This window comes from Polistes dominula, unplaced genomic scaffold, assembly GCF_049000335.1.
Source record: "Polistes dominula isolate Pdom_NZ unplaced genomic scaffold, Pdom_raw_medaka contig_28, whole genome shotgun sequence".
NCBI classification, from domain to species: domain Eukaryota; kingdom Metazoa; phylum Arthropoda; class Insecta; order Hymenoptera; family Vespidae; genus Polistes; species Polistes dominula.
Genome location: NW_028300879.1, coordinates 4,732,501 through 4,754,631, shown reverse-complemented (window position 1 = coordinate 4,754,631; position 22,131 = coordinate 4,732,501). Strand labels below are relative to the sequence as shown.

Sequence of the window (22,131 nt, the reverse complement as noted above, 5' to 3'; positions counted from 1 at the left end):
TCTAATGCAGTAAAAGCCTCAAGTAACGCTTTACCTCGTGCGTTAGTAAGCTTGCTACCCCAGTCTACTGCCCAGGAGTTAAAGTCGCCGGCTATCGCGACTGGATGATACTGCTTTGCGTCCTCTGTCAGTCGATCCAGAAAATCAGTGAAGTCAACAATAGAGAGGCTAGGTGGTGCGTAGCAGCTATAGAAGCGAACTCCATCTACTGATACTGCTACGAAGCCGGCATTGCAATTGTTAGCTACGCTCTGAAATGGAAGCTTGCCACAAGACCAAATGGCGGCCCTGGTGGTCGTGTCCGTTTCCCATAGTTGGCCTTTAAGGCATTTATATGGCTCGGCTATTAGCACCAGGTCAAGCCCTAGTTCTCGCACTGTCTGCAGAAGCAAGTCATGTGCAGCCTCACAGTGGTTAATGTTAAGCTGTAATATCTTCATGCTCGTTTATTCGTTGTCTTCTGAAGTGCTTCTTGGAAAACCGGGCATTTACTAGAACCAACCCGGTGGGCAGTATCTGTTGAGCCGGATTTTTCAGCACATAGCATACACTTTGCTTCATTAGGACATTTAGCTACTAGATGGTCAGTTTGTCCGCACTTAATACAGAGCTTTGCTCGATCTATTCCGCTTCTACACTGGGCAGCAACGTGTCCATAGTGCCAGCACTTGAAGCATGCTTGTGGTTTTTTCACTACTCTAACCCGGCAGTTCGACCAGCCGATCTTGATCCTGCCTCTCTCTCCGAGTACTGTCTGCGCTGTTGTTATCGGTAGTGTCACTAGCGCAGTTTGGGTACCTCTGTAGGCTGGTCTGATTTTGATAGCTCCTTCCGGTATCTCAAAGCTATCTCCAGCTACTTCCTGTAACGTCTCCCGGATGTCATCATTAGTTGTTGTGTCATCGATGTCCCGGATTTCTAATTGCTCCTGTGGGCCCTTACTGATGACTTTGGCCTCCTCTTTCAGGATACTCTGGATCGTCTTTTGCAGAGCTTGTCCTTTGTCAGTGCTCTTTCTAGAGAGCTCGATGAGCATGTCTCCGTCTCTGGTCTTGCGGATCTTATCAACCGTATCGCAGACTTGCTCATTGGGGACTTCTTTCTTTATTCGGCGCAGTATATCAGCATAGTTCGCCTTTTCAACAGGCCGAATTATTAATGCGTCCGCTCTGGTGAATTTTCGTTGTTTTTTCCGCTTAGGCTCAGGTGGTGGATTATCACGCAACTGCTTCAGGAGTTGCTCTTTCCTTTCCTTCTTCTGTTCCCTCCTAGACTGTACTCTTTTCCAAGCAAGCGCCTTTGGTTGTTCGCTGGTTTGCACTGCCGCTCCTTGTGGAGGGCTTTTCTTCATATCTTTTTTCTTCACTACTTGGTTGATTGTTGGGTCAGGAGAAGGTCGATCTTTTCTCTTACCTGACTTGTTGCTAGGTTCACTTTTGTCTTCCGCGATTGATTCACCATCACCTTCAGTTCCGGTGTCTATTGCTTCGTCAGTCACGACGCCAGCCTGACAGGCTTTCTCCTGTGTAGCAAGTGAAATGCGCTGCGATGATGAGCGCCACTCCTCGTCCAGCTTCTCAAACCTTTGAAGGGCGTTAGCTATACCAGTCATCTTAGATTTTATCTCTTTGTGAATGTTGACCTTTGGTTGGACGAAATCATTCAGCTCACTGATCAGCTTTCCAAGGCGTTTGAGCGCTTGCGAGCGCTTCATTTCAGCGCTTGCGTCAATCGCTGCTTGTTGGGCGCGTAGCCCGTTTCCACTCTTGTTTGTTTCCTGTGGGTTACTCATACTTTTTGATTTACCAGCGCATCGTACGGAGTGGAGCGGGTTGTCATAACTAGGAACGGGTGTACCCTCGGAGATAATACTCCTACCCCAGTTCCCTGAGGCCTAGCCGACACTTAGCCAGTCCCGGAATACACGGACGGACTAGACTCGCTCGGGGCGGTGAAGATTCCGAACTCTAACACTCACTGCGTACTTCCTGATCAAGGCCCGAAGTGGCTGGCTCCTGATCCACTGCTGCAACTTACACCTTGGCAGAGCAAGCTCACATCAGCCGTGGCCTGCATCGTCGGAAACTACGATACAGGTTCCGGACACTCCCAGTGAGTTACAGCAGGGACCGATCGTCTTGCTAGGTCAGTTAGAGTGACCAATCCATAAAGGGGGAGTTTTGTCCACGGGAGCTTATTTTGTTTGGTTATTTTGCTTGGCTCCTACCCGCTGTACCTGCTGTACTTCATCAACTAAGAGATTAAGTGTCATCCAGGGACAGCGAGCGTTCTCCCATCCGCTCGGGGAGACGCGCCTGGTAGCAGTTTCTCCTCTGCCGCAGGTATGTATGTATGTTTAATAATTATTAAATGTTTTAACAATTATAAACATAAAATGAACTAATTATTAAGTCATACTTAATACAGTACAAGAAAGATATATGTGTATATGTGTAATAATGTAATTCTTATACATTTTACTACTGTTTTATATTAATAATTACAATTTATAAAACTAATGAAGATATGCGAATCAATTTAGAGATTTTTATCTTATAAAATTTTTTAAATACTTAAAAAATAAATATATAAATATATATATATATATCTTAATAAATTAAAATTAATAAAATAAATATATATACAAATATAATTTATAGATAAGATAAATTTTATAAATTTGTACTTTAGACATAAATTATAATTTCGAATTTATTTCTTCAGTAATTCTAATAGAATATGGTACATCGTATATAGTTGCACAATTACGAGAACGTCGTCCCTTTTTAATAATATCGTTGACTAATTTCCTTTTATACTGTATCCATCTAGAAAAACAAAATGTCATAATTTATTAATAATACGTTTCATGTAATATAGATAAAATGATGTAGAAAGTAATTAATCATTACTTTCGACTTTTAATGAATTTTTTGAACAATTCTTTTCTATTTAAAAACTTCGAATCCATAAATAATCTAACTCTGTGCCAAATATTAGCTTGATTACGTTCCATTAACCAATAACGTGGAATAAGGAAACATCGTACAGGTGTTACTGATACGATTCTTCGATTAAGCATTTTTTCACCTAATAAAATGAACGTTATATTATTTTATAATTATGAAAGATCGATGATATTAGTAATATAAATAAAATTAATTTGTCCAACCTATTCCAAAACAAGCACCCCTATAAAACATACAAACTTGCATGAATATTGTATGAACGTCTTTTGGATAACGTTGCGATGTAACTGATGGGTCTCTCATCAACATTTCTGTAACTTCCGTTATCTCGTGCCATTCATTCACCTTTGATTATTAATATTAATAATATCATTCGTATACTATTTCAATTACATTTCATTCACTTACAACATTTGCAAGTGTAGCAGTCACAATACTCGTACGTTCCAAATCAGCTTGTTTATTTGCTAATTTTTTGGATAACATAATCTGAGTATAGTCCATCGTCGTATCATTTATATTTGTCTCTAGTTTAGTCCATTTGTCGTTCTATGTAATTAATTTAAAAAGAAATTTATAAAACAGATGAATATTTTGAGATAATTCATTTTCTTTATAAAAACAAAAGGAAAAAAAGAACTTTTGGATTTTTTAAATGTTTACCATTTTATCATAAGTCATTGATCCTTCTTGTTTAATAATGTTATCAGTATCAATATTTTTATCATTTGATTCAAATTCCGATAAAGAACTCATGACGTCTGGATCGAACAATTCGTATCTCATTTCATGTGCAGTTGGTTTCTCTTTAACGAGTATATGTTCTATCAAACGACATTCACCTTCCAATAAAAAATGTACATAATTGACCATGCCCTTTCCGTCGCCTAACAATACCTCGTTTGCTTGAAAATCTTTTAACTTGCTCAAAATGCAACATTCTCTTATAGTTTCTTCGTCCCATCTTTCAAAATAATTAAAGTGTACCAAAGCATCTTGCAAAATGTTCCATTGATCCATCAAATAATCTCTTAATATTTCATTAAAATCATCAAGATTGATGAGTAGCAAATCTACTGAGGCTAAAGAAAAATAATGTAATTAATTACAGATAACAAAATTATTATAATTTGTTTGGTCATATTATTTGTTTACTTTTAGTGACTATGGTAGCTGTTCTTGGTATCATGTGTAATAATGCAATCTCTCCAAACATGTCTCCCGGATGCATGGAACCCATATCAATCTCTTTGGTATCGCCTGTTGATTAAACAATGATAACAATTTTTATTAAATTTAATAATTATAGTAGTTTGTAAAAAACAAAATTAAATGAAAGAAAAAAAGTACCAGTAAGATCATCGGTAACGACCCTCGTCAGGTTGACTTCCCCGCTTATGATAAAATAAAGATTTTCAGCTTTGTTGCCTTGACGTACTATTACACGATCTCGTGGTAAATATTGATAAACACATACATCCGCTAATGATTCTCTTTGTTCTTCTGGATATTTTTTAAATGCTCGTAATTTTTTGAATAATGCGCAAATATAAGTTTTATCTGACGATGATCTCTCAATTGGATTTATCAATAGAATAGAACGATCCTTCAATTGACGTTAATAAAAATATTGTGCATTATTAAATATGCTTATATTAGTGTATCGTTTTAATAATAATTTGTGTTATTTCTTTTTACAAACCTCCAAGGTCAATGGCTTTTTCTCGACTTTTTTCTCTTGAGTTAATTTGAGAATAGCTGCAACGTCGTCGCTAACATCTTCGATTACAGGTTCCTGAGTTAACCATTCTAAAAATTCTAAAACTAATCTTGCAGCAGCACGGAATAAATAACGTCCCTTCAATTTGTTGGTCTATAAGTTTAAATGAAAATTTTAGAAGAAAATTTGAAATGGATTTTTCATTTATAAACTTACCCTCAGACGAAATAATGATCTTCTTGTTAGAATTTCGCTGAATGATTTTCTTAAAGACATTCTTCCAATATTCATAGACATACTTTCAAGAAAATGTTTTTTAAAATTCTATTTTGAATATAATTGTAATATTAAAAATATTAATATAAACAAGAATATGTGAATTTACGTATATCATTCTACACGAAAGTTTATTTTGTTATATCAATAAATCGATTTAATTCTACGTTCTTCAGCGCCATTTAATGTAACAGCGTCAATTGCAGACATTAAATATGTTTTTAAAAGACAATTTAAAATGACAAACAAATATTTTATTGCATAAATTTAGAATTATTTATTTAGAAAATAATCAAATATGTTCAATAAGAAATTTGAATATTCCGCCAAATGTGCAAATATGTTTTGACCAATAGGCGTTATAGTTGAGTATATCTCTACTATGATTGGTCGAAGTGTTCGAGAAAGATTGGTCACGAGAAAGGTTATGAATTTGTGTGAAAGAGTTACTTTGTAAAGTGACTTTCAGTTTTTAAATAAAAAGTGTTCATTTGTGAATTAAAAAATGGTAAGAAAATAATATTAAAAGTACTATATATAAAGCATAAATTTATTTAATCGTTAAAAATAATTATTAATATTATTAATCTTTTTAAATCCGTTAAATATTGATTAATTGTTGTTAGGTTATGATAGATAATTATGACAGTCATCCTTTTACTTTGATCTTATTCATTGTTAATAATAATTATTAATATTGTAAATGCTTATAAATTTATAAATTTATTAAATTATTCAAATTCATTTTTAATATTACAAATTCTCATAAATTTATTGAATACAGATACATTGTGTTTAGGTTGTGTCAATCAGTGTCACACACTTTTGATTTTGCCTTATTTATTATTAATAAATATTTTTTACAAATAACACATGAATAATTTTTTAATTTTACAGAGTTTTGGATTACCACCATTAAAAGCTAAGCCTGAAGTGGCTGAACAATTTAATATTAAAGAAGATATATATGGCATTCCAAATCCTATGATTTCTGGGTAATTATTAGTTCAATAAAATTCTTAAAAATTTAATTATTACAATTCATTGATGAAGAAATTATTATATTGTTAATTTTGATTATACAGATTGTCAGGAACTAGACAAAAAATTGGTTATTCGCATCCTTTAGAAGCTTCAGTATTAAATGTAAATATAAATGTTTTATTACTGCATATAATTCATTTCATATATATATATATATATATATATATATATATATATATATATATATATATATATATATATATATATGGAGTGTCTTTTTGTAATATATGGAGTTCCCTTCAAGAGTGCATATGAGACACAAAAATAATGAAAAAGTTTAACAAGATTTATCTTCGTAGAAAGTGCTTGAAATGATCATTCTCGGTTAATTGATTAAACTAAAATAATTAAACGATCACTCCTGAAGTGGATTGAACATATTGCAAAATATTTTATATATAATAATGTGTAAAATAGTAAGATATAAAAAATATGCAGATTATAGAACTTGATTGATTTTAGCATAAGAAAAATGAAGAACGTATGAACATGGTCTTATTACGTAATTCTCAAGGATTACATGCACCATTGCGTCTTGCAATGGAATTAAAAGCGGCTGGAAAAATTGGAAGACTTCCCTTTTTACCATCGTCAAATATCATGAGGGATGTTATTCTTGGTAGAGACGAAGAAATTGGGTAATTTATTGAATATGTCTCAATTTAATAAGCAATAATTACAACAATTGAAAATTAATAATGTTTTTAATTAGTTTTGAGGATATATTGAATACACCTGAGTTCAGAGAACAAATGGGACAACCTCATGCTGTAATAGAAAAAAGTCTTGGAATTCTTTAAGAGGGAGGTACGATTATCACTAATAGAATGTATTATTTTTTTTTTTGTATACAAAGAATACTTGTGATGCGCAATTTAAATTTAAAAACTAAATATTGTGACCTGTATCATTAATTAAATTAACTGTTAACTTAAATAACAGTTAACTTAAATGAATTAATCAAGATTTTTGGAAACAAGTGTATTTCTCTTTTATTTATTGTTATTACTCACTATCTCTCTTTTTTATGGGTTTGATGAACATTTTTACGACACCTTCTCAACGCAGCTCACTTTTACACAGAGGCCATATATTTTTCTTTTATTTTTATTCAATAAAAGTTAATTTAATAAATGTAAATAATATATTTCAGATCTTCCTTACATCTCTACTTTTCTTATTACAGAATTACATCATTCATAACAGTCTACATTAACTTACTAATGATGCAAATAATATGAACATTACATTTCCTTGATATTTGAAAATCTTTCAGTCATTAAATTTCTATTAGATTAATTATACAGAATGTATAAAAAGAAAGTTCAAAATGTTATCAAAGGAGTTAAGATAAATTTATCAATGAGATAGAATGCATTTAAGGCTTATATTGACAAACTTGTTTAGATTAGTTGACTCATTAAATATCAATTTATATAGATCAACAAGTCATATTAATTACATTTGATACAGTCTAACCAATGTCATAAATTTCTACGTAAAAACCAATACAACTCCTGGTTGTATAATTCTTATTTTAAAATACAAAAAGAAAAAAATAAATAAAAAAAAAAGTCTTTGTTTCGCGATTGTATTATGTTAATTTCGTATACTAATAAATTATTTTAGCCCGATATTATTCATTGCTTATTCTATTTTTATATTTCGCATTTTCAGTTAAGTATATTTTAATTCTTAGATACGATTATCATTTAAATTTATACTTTATCAAATAAAATGAAAAAGATAAACAATTCAATTTAAATTCCATTATCTTAAAGGGCTATTTACAATGGAATTTAAAAATGCATTAATTTTGAAAAGTAAACATATGAAAGTTTTGACAATCGAAATGCGACGTAATAAAATTTAAAGTGAATTTAATTCTTACGCCTGTAAAATCGTTAGATTGCTTCATTTGGCAACACTGATTCGTCAATATAAAAGTACAAAATTATCTTGCCCGGTATTCACGAGTGCATTACTGTTTGGAACTGCGTGCGTGTAGGATCGTTGTTCATAATAGAAGAAGGTGCTTTAAACCGGTACGATGTGTGAAATAAAAGTATTGGATGGTGGTTTTTCAACGCAATTAGCGTTACATGTGGGTGATAAAATTGACGGTGATCCATTATGGACAGCACGTTTTTTAGCAACAAAACCAGAAGCTGTATATAAAACGCATTTGGATTTTTTAAGAGTTGGCTCTGATATAATAGAAACTAATACTTATCAAGCATCAATAGATGGATTTATGAAATATTTGGGACTCACTAAAGATGACAGTAATAAATTAATTTACAAAGCTGTCGAGTGTGCTAAAAGAGCTGTGAAAACTTACCTTGAAGAAGTGAAAGATAATCCAAATGTTCCTAATCCTAAACCATTAATTGCTGGATCCTGTGGTCCATATGGTGCTGCATTACATGACGGTTCGGAATACAGCGGTCATTATTGTTCAGATATATCTTTAAAAGTTTTAAAAGATTGGCACAGGCCACGTATCTCAAGTTTGTTAGACGCTGGCGTTGATTTATTGGCATTTGAAACTCTACCATGTAAAGAAGAAGCTGAAGTATTAATTGAATTATTGAAAGAATTTCCTAATGCTAAAGCATGGATGTGCTTTTCTTGTAAAGATGGAAAAAGTTTAGTGGATGGTACGGATTTTCAAGAATTAGTTATGCAATGTTATAAAAATGCTCTGCCTGGTCAAATAATTGGTTTCGGCGTTAATTGTATTGCACCGCAGTATGTCACTTCTTTATTGAAAGGTATCAATAAAGAAAATTCAACCGATTTTATACCATTGGTAGTATATCCTAATAGTGGAGAAAAATATACAGTAACAGAAGGATGGAAGGAAGATAAGGAGTGCTATCCTTCGCATGAATTTATTTATGAATGGTTGAATTATGGAGTAAAATACATCGGCGGCTGTTGTAGGACGCAAGCAACAGATATCAAAATAATACGCTTTGAAGTTGACACATGGATAAAAACACAAAATTCTACTACTTCGTCTTCATGAACTTCTCTTAGGATTAGATTTCTTTTATTTTATTCCTGCATTTTTGTTTTTTAATTAGTTGGCAATAATAAGAGAATATATATTTACAAGCAGGAAATATAAAAGAGATTAATTTTATAAATATTTATATAAATAATTAAATGAATAGAATTTGGTTACTACTATGTGCCTTTAAGATTACGATTTAACATTAACATCTGATAATTATTATAAATGCATATTTTTGTTAATTTTTTAATATATACATTATAAAATGTTTAATATGATATATATATAAATTTTTTTATGAATATACAAAAAAAAACATTTATATATTATTATATACCAAAGAATATATTTAAACAATATATTATTATACAGATACATAAATATTTGTTATCAATTTAGAATGTGTGAAAGAAGAATTGAAAAAAGAAAAAGAAATGATATAATTATTCAAAACATTTTTATTCAATACTGTTATTCTTCCGTAGTTATGTTAATACAACTTTGTTTCTTTATTTAATGATCGGTTCATTCAATTATCATTCGCACTTTTGTCAATATATACTAATTGATTTCCAAGAGGGTATGTTTTATCTTCAATTTGAATTTCTGCAGATTCATGTTCTGCATTAATTATAAATAAAGCGTCATTTGGAAGCAATGTTTTTTCTCCTAAAATATTGTCAAGATTTGGTTTCACACGTGGGCCCATCATTGGATCATTATAACGATATAATTGAACTGAAAACAAAAATTTATTAACAAAATATATCTATTGTTTCTATTTACAATTTTGATTAATATTACATACCTTCGATCAATTTTACAGATCTTAATTTATTCTCATGTACAATACGTTCTATTAAATTAGAAACTGTATCATTTTCATAAATTTTTAAATGCATACTAAATGCACTAATGTATTTCTGTGGATTTATAAGACACATTTGAACAGAAGGTTTTAATGAAAAATTTATATATGGAGAACCAGGACAACATTCTTCTTTTGTTTTTTCTGGAGCTTCGTCGGTATATTTTATAATAATTTCATGTAACTGAAATAAATAAAAATAAACCACATAAATACAATGGATACAAAATAATATATAAAAATTATAAAATTATTAATATATATTATTATATGTCAACGTTAAATTGTATAATTCAATGAAATCGTGAAAATTCTAATTTTTACTGGAAATAATTAGGCGTTTTTGTGAAAACATATAAAAAGAATTTTACTAAACTCAGTTAAAGTACTTGATTGAAATTTAATCTATCTTTAATGTTTGCTTTTCTTTCCACAACAATGCTCGTAATTATCTGTTGTTATTCTATTTTTAATTATCTTATCCTGTACTCTTTTTTTCTTTTAATCGCAGTGTTATATCGTATTTAATCTATGGATCAAATTTCAATTTCGTTCGTTAAGTATTTATAAATTCAAATATTCCTTATGTTAGTTGACGTTTGTATTTGTGTATGTTTTCTTTTTTTTATATTTAAACAGTTATTTCAAAGTTTAGATAATCATTTCAGGAATTAAAGAATTTCACAAAGTAACGTTAACGAATATGTAATTAAAAAACAATTACCTCTAGAGTATTTTGAAGATATTTTTTATTTTGTTCAAGAATATCATACTCATTGAAATCAGACGTTAAATTAAAAGCACTTATACCAATAGAATCTAATTTTTCTCTCGAAGCTTGCACAAATGGCATTACTCTTTTCATATATTTTTTTAATTCAGCTATGCTTCCTAATTCTGTAGCAATTGCTTTATTTTCTGGTAGTTTATTTCCATTTTTCTATAAAAATATTAAATAAATTAATGAAATTTTTAAATAAATAATTAAATATATCAATTATACTTACAATATACATTTCCTTCATAGTTTTGAGTACAATACTTTGCCATGGAGGATAAGATTTGGCAACCCAAATAATTGCTTTATTAGGTTTTTCTTGAGGTGAAGCATTTGTATTTTTTGAAACTTTCTTTGGCGTTAGATAATTCTTTAAAAGAATTCTAAATGAATGGGCAGCATCCATTAAATACTGTGAAGATTTTATGAGTACTAAATCAACAGTACCAGCTATTGGCCATCGACTGTCTAGTATGCTATCTTTCTAATAAAGAACAGAATATTTTTGTGATTAATATTTAAATAAAATAAAAATATAAAGAGATATATATGATCTATATTTATATATATATATACGTATAATTTGAATAATACTTACTTTACCAATAATATTCCATACATATTCTGACACATGAGGACATATTGGTGATAACATAATAAGTTGCAATTCTATGTACTTAATAATAAGATTCCAGTTAATACCATCTAATATACTTAATTGTATGTATTTATCTCTAGCAGCTTGTAATTCAAAAAAGCCAGTTCTCAATGCGTCTTTATAAAGCATTTTTGAATAATTCTCATTAGTTTCTTGTATCTTTAGATTCATTTCACTATTAAAAAAGAGCTATGTTATATTATATATTCATAAGAATATATATTAATAATTAAGATCAATACCTTTCAAAGACTCTATCATTGAATGTATTTGGTTGATCATGTCTGTATTGATTTTTTGGCGTGTTCATTACTTCTTTGACCCATTCAATAAATGTATATAATCTTAGAATTCCTGCATCAGCTGTACTCTCTACAAAATTAGCATCTTCAACTGAATCTCCAGAATCAGCTAAACATAATCTCATCCCATCTGCTGAATATTTTTCAACAGCTTCTGCGAGTGTTAAGAAATTTCCTTCGGATTTTGACATCTAAAAAATATAATTATTTAATTCACTGTGTTGATTTTTATATTTGAGAAATATAATAATTAAGTTTTATTAAAAGATTATGTATATATACCTTAGATGAATTTAATAGTAAATGACCATTTGCACGTATTCCTTGAGGCCATAATTCTGGTTGCTTAGGCCATATGGCAGTATGATTATAAAGAAAGAAAGTAAGATGATTTTGTATTAAATCTTTTCCTGAAACTCTTAAATCAACTGGATACCAATATTGAAATTCTCTTCGCATTCGATCCAATGCTTCTTTTTTAATACTCGTTTTAGGTAATTTTGCATCATTAAAAAAGATATAATCCCATACTTCTGATGTCATTTCATTAGCCCTGAATATAATTATTCATGTAAAATAAAGTATATAATTTAATGTCAATATAAATCAATATAAATTAAAATATATACTTTATTCCTAGAACATTTGGTTTGTCTCCCTTGAATGTTTCTCCTTGTATTAAATGAGCTATTGTATAATACGCCATATAAATAGTTGAATCGGAAAGAGATTCGATTAACCAATTTTCGTCCCATGGTAATTTTGTTCCTAAAATTTTAAATATAAAATTAAGATTTATCTTAAGTAATGATATACAATTACGAATTTCAATTTTATTTACCAAGACCATAAGTCCTAGAACATGCGTACTCATGAAGCCAATCAAGACAAGCTATAAAATTTTTTCTAACTTCGTCATGAAAAGCATTTAGATTGTTCAAGGCTTTCATTGTTTCCTTTTTCCAATTTTCTTCACCATAATCTAAATACCATTGATCGCACAAAGCGACTACGCAATCGTCATTTGATCTTGAAATAATTGTTTTTTCAGGTTCATAATAAATAACAGCACTACCATCGCGGACTAACGCTTGTTGAATCTGTTTTTTAATATCTTGGACTTTTTTCCCCTTATGTTCACCAACTAACAAGATACCGTCATAAAATCCTTTTAGATATACCATTTCCTTGGCTTCCATCAATTTAACTTTATCATTTTGAGATTGTATTTTTAATTTATCATACAGTGTCACCGCAGCTAAGTTTCCAAATTCTGGAATTTCGAGGATAGGTATCTAGTGGAATTAAAAATGTAAATATATATTTTTGAAATGAAAACTTCTTTAGAATGGGGGCATAATTATTTAAATTAACCATAAATGTTTAACTTACAGGTTCATATGGCAGAACCATTTCATCCTTGATTCCATATTTTTCTCTGAATGGTTGTTTCTTCTTTAAATCTACCAAAGCAGCATAATCATCCGGAGAATCACTAGGCACCGAAGTTACTATACCTGTTCCTTTATCTTCTTTAATTGTTAACATAGGTAATGTATAAATTGTTTTATGAGATGTAAGAGGTGCTTCTACTCCTACTCCTAAGATGTCCTATTAATATTAATAATATTAATATAAATAACAATATTATAATACATTTTTAAAGTAATATTTATAAAACTTACTTCTCCAGTTAGTTTTAAAAGAATTTCTATTTTTCCTTCTACCTCGAAAAAGCCTTGATAAGCCATATTTCGAGCTGCTCTTTCAGTCGATATGAATACTTCACCATTTTTTAAACTATACGCAATATAATTTATATCTGGATGTGCCCAGCAATTAGTTTGACCATACATAGTTTCAGGTCTCAAAGTGGCTGCGACGAGGAAAACTGGTTTTCCAGAAAGTGATCTGTAATGTAAAATATTAACAATAAGTTTTGATTTATTATTAAATATTAATAAATTATAATACAAAATTTATTTACTCAAGAGATTTAGGATAAGGCTCTTGTATTTTTAATTTGATTAATGTATATTCTTGTGGTCCAACACCTTCACCAGAAGATCTATCGTGATCCATACACGGTTGGCCATCTTTTGGAGAATAAATCGTATATCTTTTTCCATATTTAACTTTATTTCGACGTTTCAGATGTTCAAATTGCCATTTAACAAATGAATCAAAAAATGGATTAGCATCAGTTGTAATAAACATTCGACGCCAATCAACCTACAAATTGAATAATGGTTATTATAGTTAAAACATATCTTTTATATTAGGAATATTGTTTTCCTAACATACATGTAATCCAATTGATTTTAAATCTTCTACAGCACGAGGTGGGAAATAATCAAGCCAATATGCAGCATCTGCAAATTTTTTAATTTCTTCGTCATCTATTCCAAGAGTTTGCATAATTTGCCATTGATATTTAGCAGTTCCAGCCTTGGCAACTGCTTTACTCTAAAAACATTATCAAGTTTTATTATTATTCTTAATCTATATGATATGTTGCATCATTGATAGAAATTGCTTACTTTTTTTCCTTTACTTTTATCTTTGATTATTATGTCATCTACTTTTTCTTCGATTACAATATTTTCTTCAGGAAATTGTGGTGGACAGCCGTATAGTTCTATTTCTCTTTTTAATTTATCAGCACAAGCTTTAATTGGCATACCAGTGCAATGAAAACCAAATGGAAATAGAACTTTTTTTCCTAACAAACGATTATAACGTACTGCGAACTAAAAGATAAAAAAAATAATAATAATATATTGTAGTATAAAGACATTTTTTAAATTATACAATTATTATTAATGAGAATTCTTACTTCACATTTTGACAAAGAAAATACATGTCCTAAATGAAGTCGTCCATTCATATAAGGAAATGGAAAGGTTGCCAAAAATTTATCATTTGGTGTATTTTTACGTTCCAATGGTGCATCTTCTTCATAAACTTTTTCATTATACCATTTTTCTTGTACTTCTCTTTCAATTTTTTGAAGATATTCAACTTTAAAGGTACCCTTCCTTTCTGTCATTGGCTATATAACAAAATTATAAATTTTATAAAATTTTAGAAGTTATATATTAATTATCGATTTTTTTTTTTTTTTAGATATATATAATAATATAGATTAAAGATAATTTAAAAGTAAAAAATACCAATTGACAATTACTTTTAACAATAAACTTTGTTGTTAATAATATTTTTTTTTATTTCATTGTACTTGGTAATTTTTATTTTGAATATATATATATATATATATATGATTCAATTTAACAATTTAAAAAGATTATATAATAAAAATATATAAATTATAATTTAATTATATGTGTATAAATGTGTTACATCTGTTAGCTTTGCCGGCATTGAGGTTAATTCGTATTCTTATTTATATATTATAAACGTATATGCAAAAAGTTAAAAATTAATATAATACCTTAACATTAGACGTGACTACCATTTTGATAGTATATCTTTAAATAATATTTATATTGTTAAATAAATATTCGATTACTCAGCTAACTTGCATCTGGCACGTGTATGCAAGTGTTCTAATCTGCAACAACCAATCACTTTCGTCCTATAATAATTTGCATTAATGTCATGTTATATTTCATCATGTAATTTCAAAATCACATTAAAAAATTTCATTTAACATGCGTATTACGTTTAACAATGAAATTAATTCATATAATGTAACATTTGAAATCTCAATTAATTATTTGAATCTATTTTTTTTTTTTACTAAAATAGTGATAGGTAAAAAAAAATGTAGATAAAATAAAGCAATACTCTTATTATTTTATTATCATAAATTAGCATAAAAAAAATGATCTTTTTATGCATTTTACAAAAAAATACAAATACGTTTTTATTTATATTTTAATATTTTTAAATATTATTATATTTATTACATACGTTCAAGCGGTTTAATACCAAGTATAGAAAAGCATTGTTCCATTATAAGAGCGGTAACTTCTGCTAATAATAAACGTCCCATATTAACTTTAATTATTTCACCAGCTTGATTCTTTTCAAGACAGTAACAATTATCATAAAATTCGCTGAAAGCGCATGAAATTTCATAGCAATATTCGCAAAGTTGATGCAAATGTAAGTCTTTAGTTATTTTAATTAATACATCGGGAAACTTTAACAAAACTTTAGCTAGTTTCCATTCCTTTTCATGTTCTAAGGATATCGGAACCTCTTCCGCAGCTTTCTTTAACTGTTCTCGAGTAATATTAGCATTTCTAGCAATTGAACGAATTCTAGTTAACGCATAAAGTAAATATACTGCAGTATTTCCCTTATCGTCTAACATTTTGTCAAATGAAAATACATATTCGTGATTTCTATTATGAGATAAATCAGCATATTTAATACAACTATAAGCAATTGATTCTTGAGCTGCTTTAAGTTCATCTTCTGTAAGTTCCTTGTCACGTCCCTTTTCTTTAAGTTTTTGTAACGATCTGGTTACACCTTTTAAGAAAAAATAAATGTAAATTACATTTGAACATATTTATATAAGAAATCATTGAAAGCAGATATTATTAAGTTCATATAATTGTACATCATTATAAATTTACCTTCATCTAATAATTCTGATAATTTAATGGTATCTCCGGATCGTGTTTTAAATTTCTTTTTGTCCTCTCCAAGAACTACACCAAATCCAACATGATCCACTCTAACATTTGATGGAAGGATACCTACTCTTTTCGCACATTTAAATAATGTTTGAAAATGTACAGATTGGCCTGCATCTGTTACGTATATTATCTGAAAAAATAATATTGCAAAAAGTATATTTTAGTTATAATTCAATTGAAATTAAAGTTGATTATATTGTGATATTGATTATATAATCTGAAATATACCCAATCAACTTTTTCCTCGTGAATGCGTTGTTTGATACAAGCCATGTCTGACGTATCATAAGTGAAACCACCATCTGATTTTATAATTGTAAAAGGTATACCGGTACGATCTTCTCCCCATAATATTTTACGACCCTCGTCTTCCTCTAAGAAATTTTCTGCTTCCAATTCTTTAACTAATTCTTCCATTATCTTTTGATAAAATGATTCTCCTCTTTCTACGATCTTAATATCAAGTCGTTCATACAAATTTGCAAATTCTACGATAAATACAATTACGTGTAATAATCATTGTTAAATTTATATACTTTATTATATAATTTAATTGTTTTACCTTTTCTAGATACATCACAAATTAATTGCCAAGCTTTAATTATTGCCGGATCATAGGACTGCAGTTTAACAACACAATTGTACGCACGTTTTTTAAATTCTTCATCCGAATCAAATCTTGCTTTTGATTCTTTGTAAAAATTCTACAATAATACACAAATAGGAATAATAAATATTATTTTATAAAGAAAGTATATAATATAAATTAATTATACAAATGTGAAATACCTGAAGGTCCGCAATTGGTGGAGATACAGTTAAATAATTCGGAAATGTGTCCTGTAAATGAGCTATTAACATACCAAACTGTGTTCCCCAATCACCAACGTGATTTATTCTTAGAACATCATGACCAAGATATTCTAATAATCTAGAAATACTGTCACCGATAATTGTAGATCTCAAATGACCAACGTGCATTTCTTTAGCAATATTAGGACTTGAAAAATCTACTAGTATTCTTTTCTTATCCACATAAGGAGGAAATACTGTTCCAGCTTTTAGAAATGCCTTTAATACTTGTTGTCCAAATTCACGTTTTAAAAATACATTTATATAACCTGGACCAGCAATTTCTAATTTTTCAATAAGCGGAGATGTTTCTACTTTAGCTAAAATATTACTAGCAACGGCTCTTGGATTTGTTTTAATATCTGAAATGTTTAAACATTTAATGATATAATAATATTGAAAAATATTATTATTGATTTCAAATACGTACCACCAAAATTATTTAATAATTTAAAAATCTGCATAGAACTACTAAATTCATAGTCACCAAATTTAGCATTGTTCACTACACCAACATTTATTGGTGGATCTACTAAATTAGGATAAGCGGCAGCAATAGCATCTTGAAATAAATTAAATAATGTTTCAGATATACTGATAACTTTATTAACAGATGTGTCAGTTGTACCAGACATTACTTCAGTTTCTGATTTAGATTTTCTTGATTCAACAGCCTACAAATGTATACAGAAAAATTTATTAAATAATTATGACATGACAAGAGAATAAAAAAAAAAACAAACAAAAAGTATTTATAAAATATAATAAAATATAAATATACCCTTTTAAGTATGTTAATTCTATATTTTAATTTAAGATTTTCTTGTTGCAAATTCGCGTAATCTTCTTTCGAGATATCACATTTTTCAATATTCTCATTTGTTATACTTTCACGTAAATGTTCAATTTCCTTTTTTAAAATTTCTATTTGTTGTTCCTAGAAAAAAAAAAATGATAAGATATGTGTATGAAAAATAAAGTTAACCTCACATCTTTTCCAGATTATTCCAGATAAATTGAATTTTATATTTGATAAAGAAATTAATGGCAAAATTTACCGCTTCAGTTGCTCGTCTATTAAAAGCATCTATATTAGAGATCGACATTATATTAATAATTTAGTTTTTAATAATTTATAAATCGAATTTACCACGTGGATAAATTGAAATACTTATCTCTGACGTATTCAAAATCGAAGATTCTTTCATTCATTTTAAAGATCAACTCGATTAAAAATTAGTTACAAGCGATTAAAATAATATTTAAATTTGTTCAAATTTTGTACACAATTTTAATATAATAATTATAAATAATATTTTAAGATTTTGTTTTTTATATAGCGTCGATATAACAATTTATTTTTCATAAATCAATATGAGTTTTTAAATATGGCGGCATAGAGGGAGGCGGCGAACGTTTGCTCTGTCGGTAATGTTGCGAATACGAGTATGAAAAATGTTTATAGTTTATTTTGAATGGTTAAACGTGTATATATTATTGTTTATTGCATCAGTTTTTCTGAATTTAATGATTAAGGTAATGGTAGAATTCTGTTCTTACCATTGTCGATAAAAGTAGATTCCTGCATTAGATTGGTTCCTTCAGTCGAGATACTCTGAATATACAAATATATGATAACGATGATCAAGGTTATTTGAATTTAGCGAATATTTAAAAATTAATGGCTTAACAAATGTCGATTTTTGGTTATGATGAGACATCAAGACATTATAAATGACAATGATACAGAGACCGATACTGCCGAGGAAGTCACAGAAAGCGAGGAAACTTCATCAACAGGAAAAGTTACTCCTCAACAATTAACAATATCCTTTTCAAAATTGTCCTATAAAAGACTTCCAAAAAAATGTGTTAAGTTTTCTTTTTTGAGTCTAAACAGTGTTACCTTTGTAAGTTTTGATATAATAATAATAATCCTTTGTGCGAAGAGAAAGAAAATATAATTAAAAAAATATTAACATAAATTTGTTTGTTTGCAGATTGCTGGTTTAAGTGCTGTGATCATTTCAATTTGGATGCTTGCTGATAGTAAAATGATGTCAAGATTGATTGGACAACGTATATATATAACAACGTTACTCATGATAGGAATATTCGCATCTTTTTTGGCAGTAATCGGTATATCTGGTTTTTTCAAAAGAAAATCAAATTTTTTGATGATCGTAAGTAGATCTTGATGAACTACATTAAATGATAATAATAACAACATAAATCTTAAAGAAATATTAATAGATCAATATAATCCTTGTATTGCAGTACATAATATTCCACGCACTATTCCTTTTTTTAATCTTCATCTGCTCCATTTTGAGTTTTTCATTATTCGATAAACTTACGAGAAGTATTCATGAAGATATGGCTAACTCGATAGAAAATTATCGTTACTTGGATTGGGTTACAGAAGCTTGGGATAATACGCACAGATATGTAAGTAATTAGAGAATTCAATATTGAAATAAATAATAATAATTATAATGGAAAAAAAATTGATCTAATTAGTTAAAATGTTGCGGTATTCAATCTCACGAAGATTGGATAAAACATGGTATGCTTATACCACAGAGTTGTTGTTCAACTACCGTTGATAAGGTAAATATTTTTTTGTAATTTAACTCATAACGTCTAATATAATATCTCCTTATAAATTTTGTTTAAATTAGAAGAAGAAGAAGAAGAAAAAGAAAACCTTCCATAACCTTTTTTTTTTTTAGTGTTTAAACATGTCCGCCGAAGTAGTGTACGAGTCTGGTTGTTTAAATGGCGCCGTTGATTTCCTCAAATCTTCAATTCACACTGTATCCATGTCGGTTCTTTTTGTGTCGTTAGCTCTAGTACGTAATACTTTATTTAAAATAATAATAATAATCGTTATTTCGATGCCCTTATTTTTTTTTTTTTTTTTTTTTTTAAACAAACCATATCTTTCATTTTTAGTTCGCGAATTTGTTCTTTGCTCTTGCCGTACGAAAAAGATTCAAGATGTATCCATTGAACTAATAACGATCGTTTGTAATTAAAAAAGAAAAAAATCACTGTGATCAGAAGTGAATGACAAGTCGTCGATGAAACGTTTTTTTTCCCCTTTTTATTATCATATATAGATCATATATTTTCTGAAAACACTTAATATATTGTACTTAAGAGATAGTAATATTGTGTGTGTAAGTTTATTGGACATGCTGTTAGGGTCATGACATTCCTTTCTGCCACTGGGCAGTACATCTATATATTTATAAACATATATATGTATATATATATATATATATATACACATATATATTTCGAGTTACGAATTTATTCTGTACCTTTTATAATTTTTTTCTTATTTCCGTTTTCTTTGTTCTACCGCGATAATTTGTCATTTATATTAAAGGGGAAAATCTGGGCGACTTTTTTTTCTTTTTTGGATCGGGAATAGAGAAGAAAAAATACATTTATAAAAATTATTTATATATATATGTATATACATATATATATACATATATATATAAATACATATATACATACGTATTTATGTATTTATGTATAAATATATATATATATATGTATATATGTATATGCATATCCATCATTCGTTCTTGCCCTTTTACGATAAAGGGACGAGAATTTGTTTAATCTTAGTTTATTTCTCTTTATTATTTATTTTTTTTCTTTTCTTTTCTTTTCTTTTCTTTTTCATTTCATTTTACGATTAGGATAAGTTTTTAGGGGGAGCAAATAGGGGGGGGGTGGGCAGTCTGATTCAAAAAATGGAGCACACGGCGTTAGAAGATCGTTACGCGAAATCGTTTCGTCTCTTTCATTCAATTATTTACGAATTACGAAATATTGACATGTTTCTCGCTTCGACTCTATATGCATTTTTGTTTTTTTCTTAATTAGAACTCCTTTTTTTTTTTTAGTTCGAAATTACAAACGCGTAAATGTAACATAATAATACACACGGGTATTTGAAATTGAAATCATCGCGAAATACCACAAACCGGGGCTGTATTTTCTTATACCGATAATATAATTATTATATTATATTAAATATCATTAATTTAATTTCTAATCATTTATTTTCATTAATATTAATTTATCGCCGAGTGTTCCATGCGCGAGGTACGGCGTCGTCTTTTTATTATTATTATTATTATTTTTTTTTTTTATCATTATCTCATTTTATTTATGTATTTATTTATTTATCTTCTCTCTTTCTCTTTCTCTCTCTTTATCTCTATATTATATCCATTATCATTTATCGATTCTTCCCTTTTTATTAATTTTCTTTTTATTAAATTCTTATTATTTCAGTTATATTTTTTTTTTTTTTGTAATGAAGGACAAAGGGCTGGGCGCAGTTTTTTTCAGGCATATTCCATCCAATTACAGATATATTATATATCATAGCAAACATCGTGTGACTATTTACAATAAATACAGTCGATTAGATTATTATATATAAATAAAATATATATATATATATATATATCGTATCGTTAGTTTAGGTTTACAGCAACACGTGACAGTAAACAATTAGATCAGCAGCAAAGTAGCGTTTAATCTACCTAGGGTAGTGGTCGTAGTAGCTGCAGCGTGGCTGACTTGTGCTTTCTTTCTTTCGCATCTTTATATATTTATATATATTTATTATATATATTATATAAATATATATATATATATATATCTTTCTTTCTCACTCTCATTCATAAACAATCTCTCTCTCTCTCTCTCTCTCTCTCTCTCTCTCTGTTTGTTCGTTCGTTCTTTTTCTTTCTCATTTTTGCTTTCGTTCAATTACCATCTTACCATTATTCCTCTTGTATCAATTTGTTTATATCCTAATTTAATATTCATCATGACCACACGATCCAATGAGACGCCACTTCGTGTCAATCGACGAGTATATTTTCATATTTTATACCGCATGGACCAACTTATAATCTAACCGTGTCATTCTCTTCCTTTCTCT

At 28.9% G+C, this 22,131-nt stretch overlaps 6 protein-coding genes across 8 annotated transcripts in view; 3 read left to right on the top strand and 3 right to left on the bottom strand.

The window, feature by feature from the left end:
* Positions 1-2,348: 2,348 nt before the first annotated feature.
* On the bottom strand, positions 2,349-5,218 carry LOC107066930 (uncharacterized). Its single transcript, XM_089172964.1, has 9 exons — positions 4,906-5,218; positions 4,672-4,842; positions 4,320-4,575; positions 4,125-4,229; positions 3,633-4,051; positions 3,378-3,518; positions 3,173-3,314; positions 2,913-3,090; positions 2,349-2,828 (listed from the first exon to the last, which is right to left on the bottom strand). The coding sequence occupies exons 1-9, from the start codon at positions 4,984-4,986 to the stop codon at positions 2,699-2,701; spliced, it is 1,623 nt and encodes a 540-aa protein (XP_089029090.1). The 5' UTR covers positions 4,987-5,218; the 3' UTR covers positions 2,349-2,698.
* A 113-nt stretch (positions 5,219-5,331) lies between these two features.
* On the top strand, positions 5,332-7,643 carry Pomp (proteasome maturation protein). Of its 2 annotated transcripts, XM_089172987.1 has the most exons (6): positions 5,332-5,473; positions 5,863-5,960; positions 6,051-6,111; positions 6,472-6,647; positions 6,722-6,816; positions 7,196-7,643. In XM_089172987.1, exons 1-5 carry the CDS (start codon positions 5,471-5,473, stop codon positions 6,807-6,809), a joined length of 426 nt encoding a protein of 141 aa, XP_089029113.1. In that variant the 5' UTR covers positions 5,332-5,470; the 3' UTR covers positions 6,810-6,816; positions 7,196-7,643. The 2 variants fall into 2 exon arrangements, with proteins under 2 accessions (XP_089029113.1, XP_015177479.1); XM_015321993.2 differs by lacking the exon at positions 7,196-7,643 and having other exon boundaries at positions 5,333-5,473; positions 6,722-6,989.
* Positions 7,644-7,797: 154 nt separating this feature from the next.
* LOC107066927 (betaine-homocysteine S-methyltransferase) lies at positions 7,798-9,342 on the top strand. The gene has a single exon (XM_015321992.2). The coding sequence runs from the start codon at positions 8,060-8,062 to the stop codon at positions 9,038-9,040; it is 981 nt and encodes a 326-aa protein (XP_015177478.1). The 5' UTR covers positions 7,798-8,059; the 3' UTR covers positions 9,041-9,342.
* Positions 9,343-9,468: 126 nt separating this feature from the next.
* On the bottom strand, positions 9,469-15,278 carry LeuRS (Leucyl-tRNA synthetase). The gene is made up of 16 exons (XM_015321989.2): positions 15,086-15,278; positions 14,471-14,686; positions 14,175-14,384; positions 13,939-14,100; positions 13,622-13,866; positions 13,320-13,545; positions 13,027-13,245; positions 12,476-12,929; positions 12,264-12,402; positions 11,917-12,187; positions 11,575-11,825; positions 11,273-11,507; positions 10,904-11,158; positions 10,621-10,836; positions 9,837-10,080; positions 9,469-9,766 (listed from the first exon to the last, which is right to left on the bottom strand). The coding sequence occupies exons 1-16, from the start codon at positions 15,107-15,109 to the stop codon at positions 9,558-9,560; spliced, it is 3,576 nt and encodes a 1,191-aa protein (XP_015177475.2). The 5' UTR covers positions 15,110-15,278; the 3' UTR covers positions 9,469-9,557.
* Positions 15,279-15,430: 152 nt separating this feature from the next.
* Positions 15,431-18,353, bottom strand: ArgRS (arginine--tRNA ligase-like protein). Its single transcript, XM_015321991.2, has 8 exons — positions 18,215-18,353; positions 17,938-18,093; positions 17,587-17,830; positions 17,094-17,518; positions 16,867-17,008; positions 16,533-16,792; positions 16,242-16,434; positions 15,431-16,134 (listed from the first exon to the last, which is right to left on the bottom strand). Exons 1-8 carry the CDS (start codon positions 18,260-18,262, stop codon positions 15,560-15,562), a joined length of 2,043 nt encoding a protein of 680 aa, XP_015177477.1. The 5' UTR covers positions 18,263-18,353; the 3' UTR covers positions 15,431-15,559.
* A 512-nt stretch (positions 18,354-18,865) lies between these two features.
* The window catches only part of LOC107066931 (CD151 antigen), a 6,101-nt gene continuing 2,835 nt past the window's right edge, over positions 18,866-22,131 (top strand). The window contains exons 1-5 of one of the 2 annotated variants that reach the window (XM_015321997.2): positions 18,866-19,066; positions 19,157-19,339; positions 19,434-19,604; positions 19,677-19,766; positions 19,889-22,131. The exon at positions 19,889-22,131 is cut by the window's right edge and continues 2,835 nt beyond it. In XM_015321997.2, coding sequence (XP_015177483.2) covers positions 18,866-19,066; positions 19,157-19,339; positions 19,434-19,604; positions 19,677-19,766; positions 19,889-20,194 — 951 coding nt within the window. In that variant the 3' untranslated portion in view covers positions 20,195-22,131. Of the gene's footprint in view, positions 19,067-19,156; positions 19,340-19,433; positions 19,605-19,676 lie in introns of both variants that reach the window. The other variant, XM_089172980.1, reaches the window with a different exon arrangement.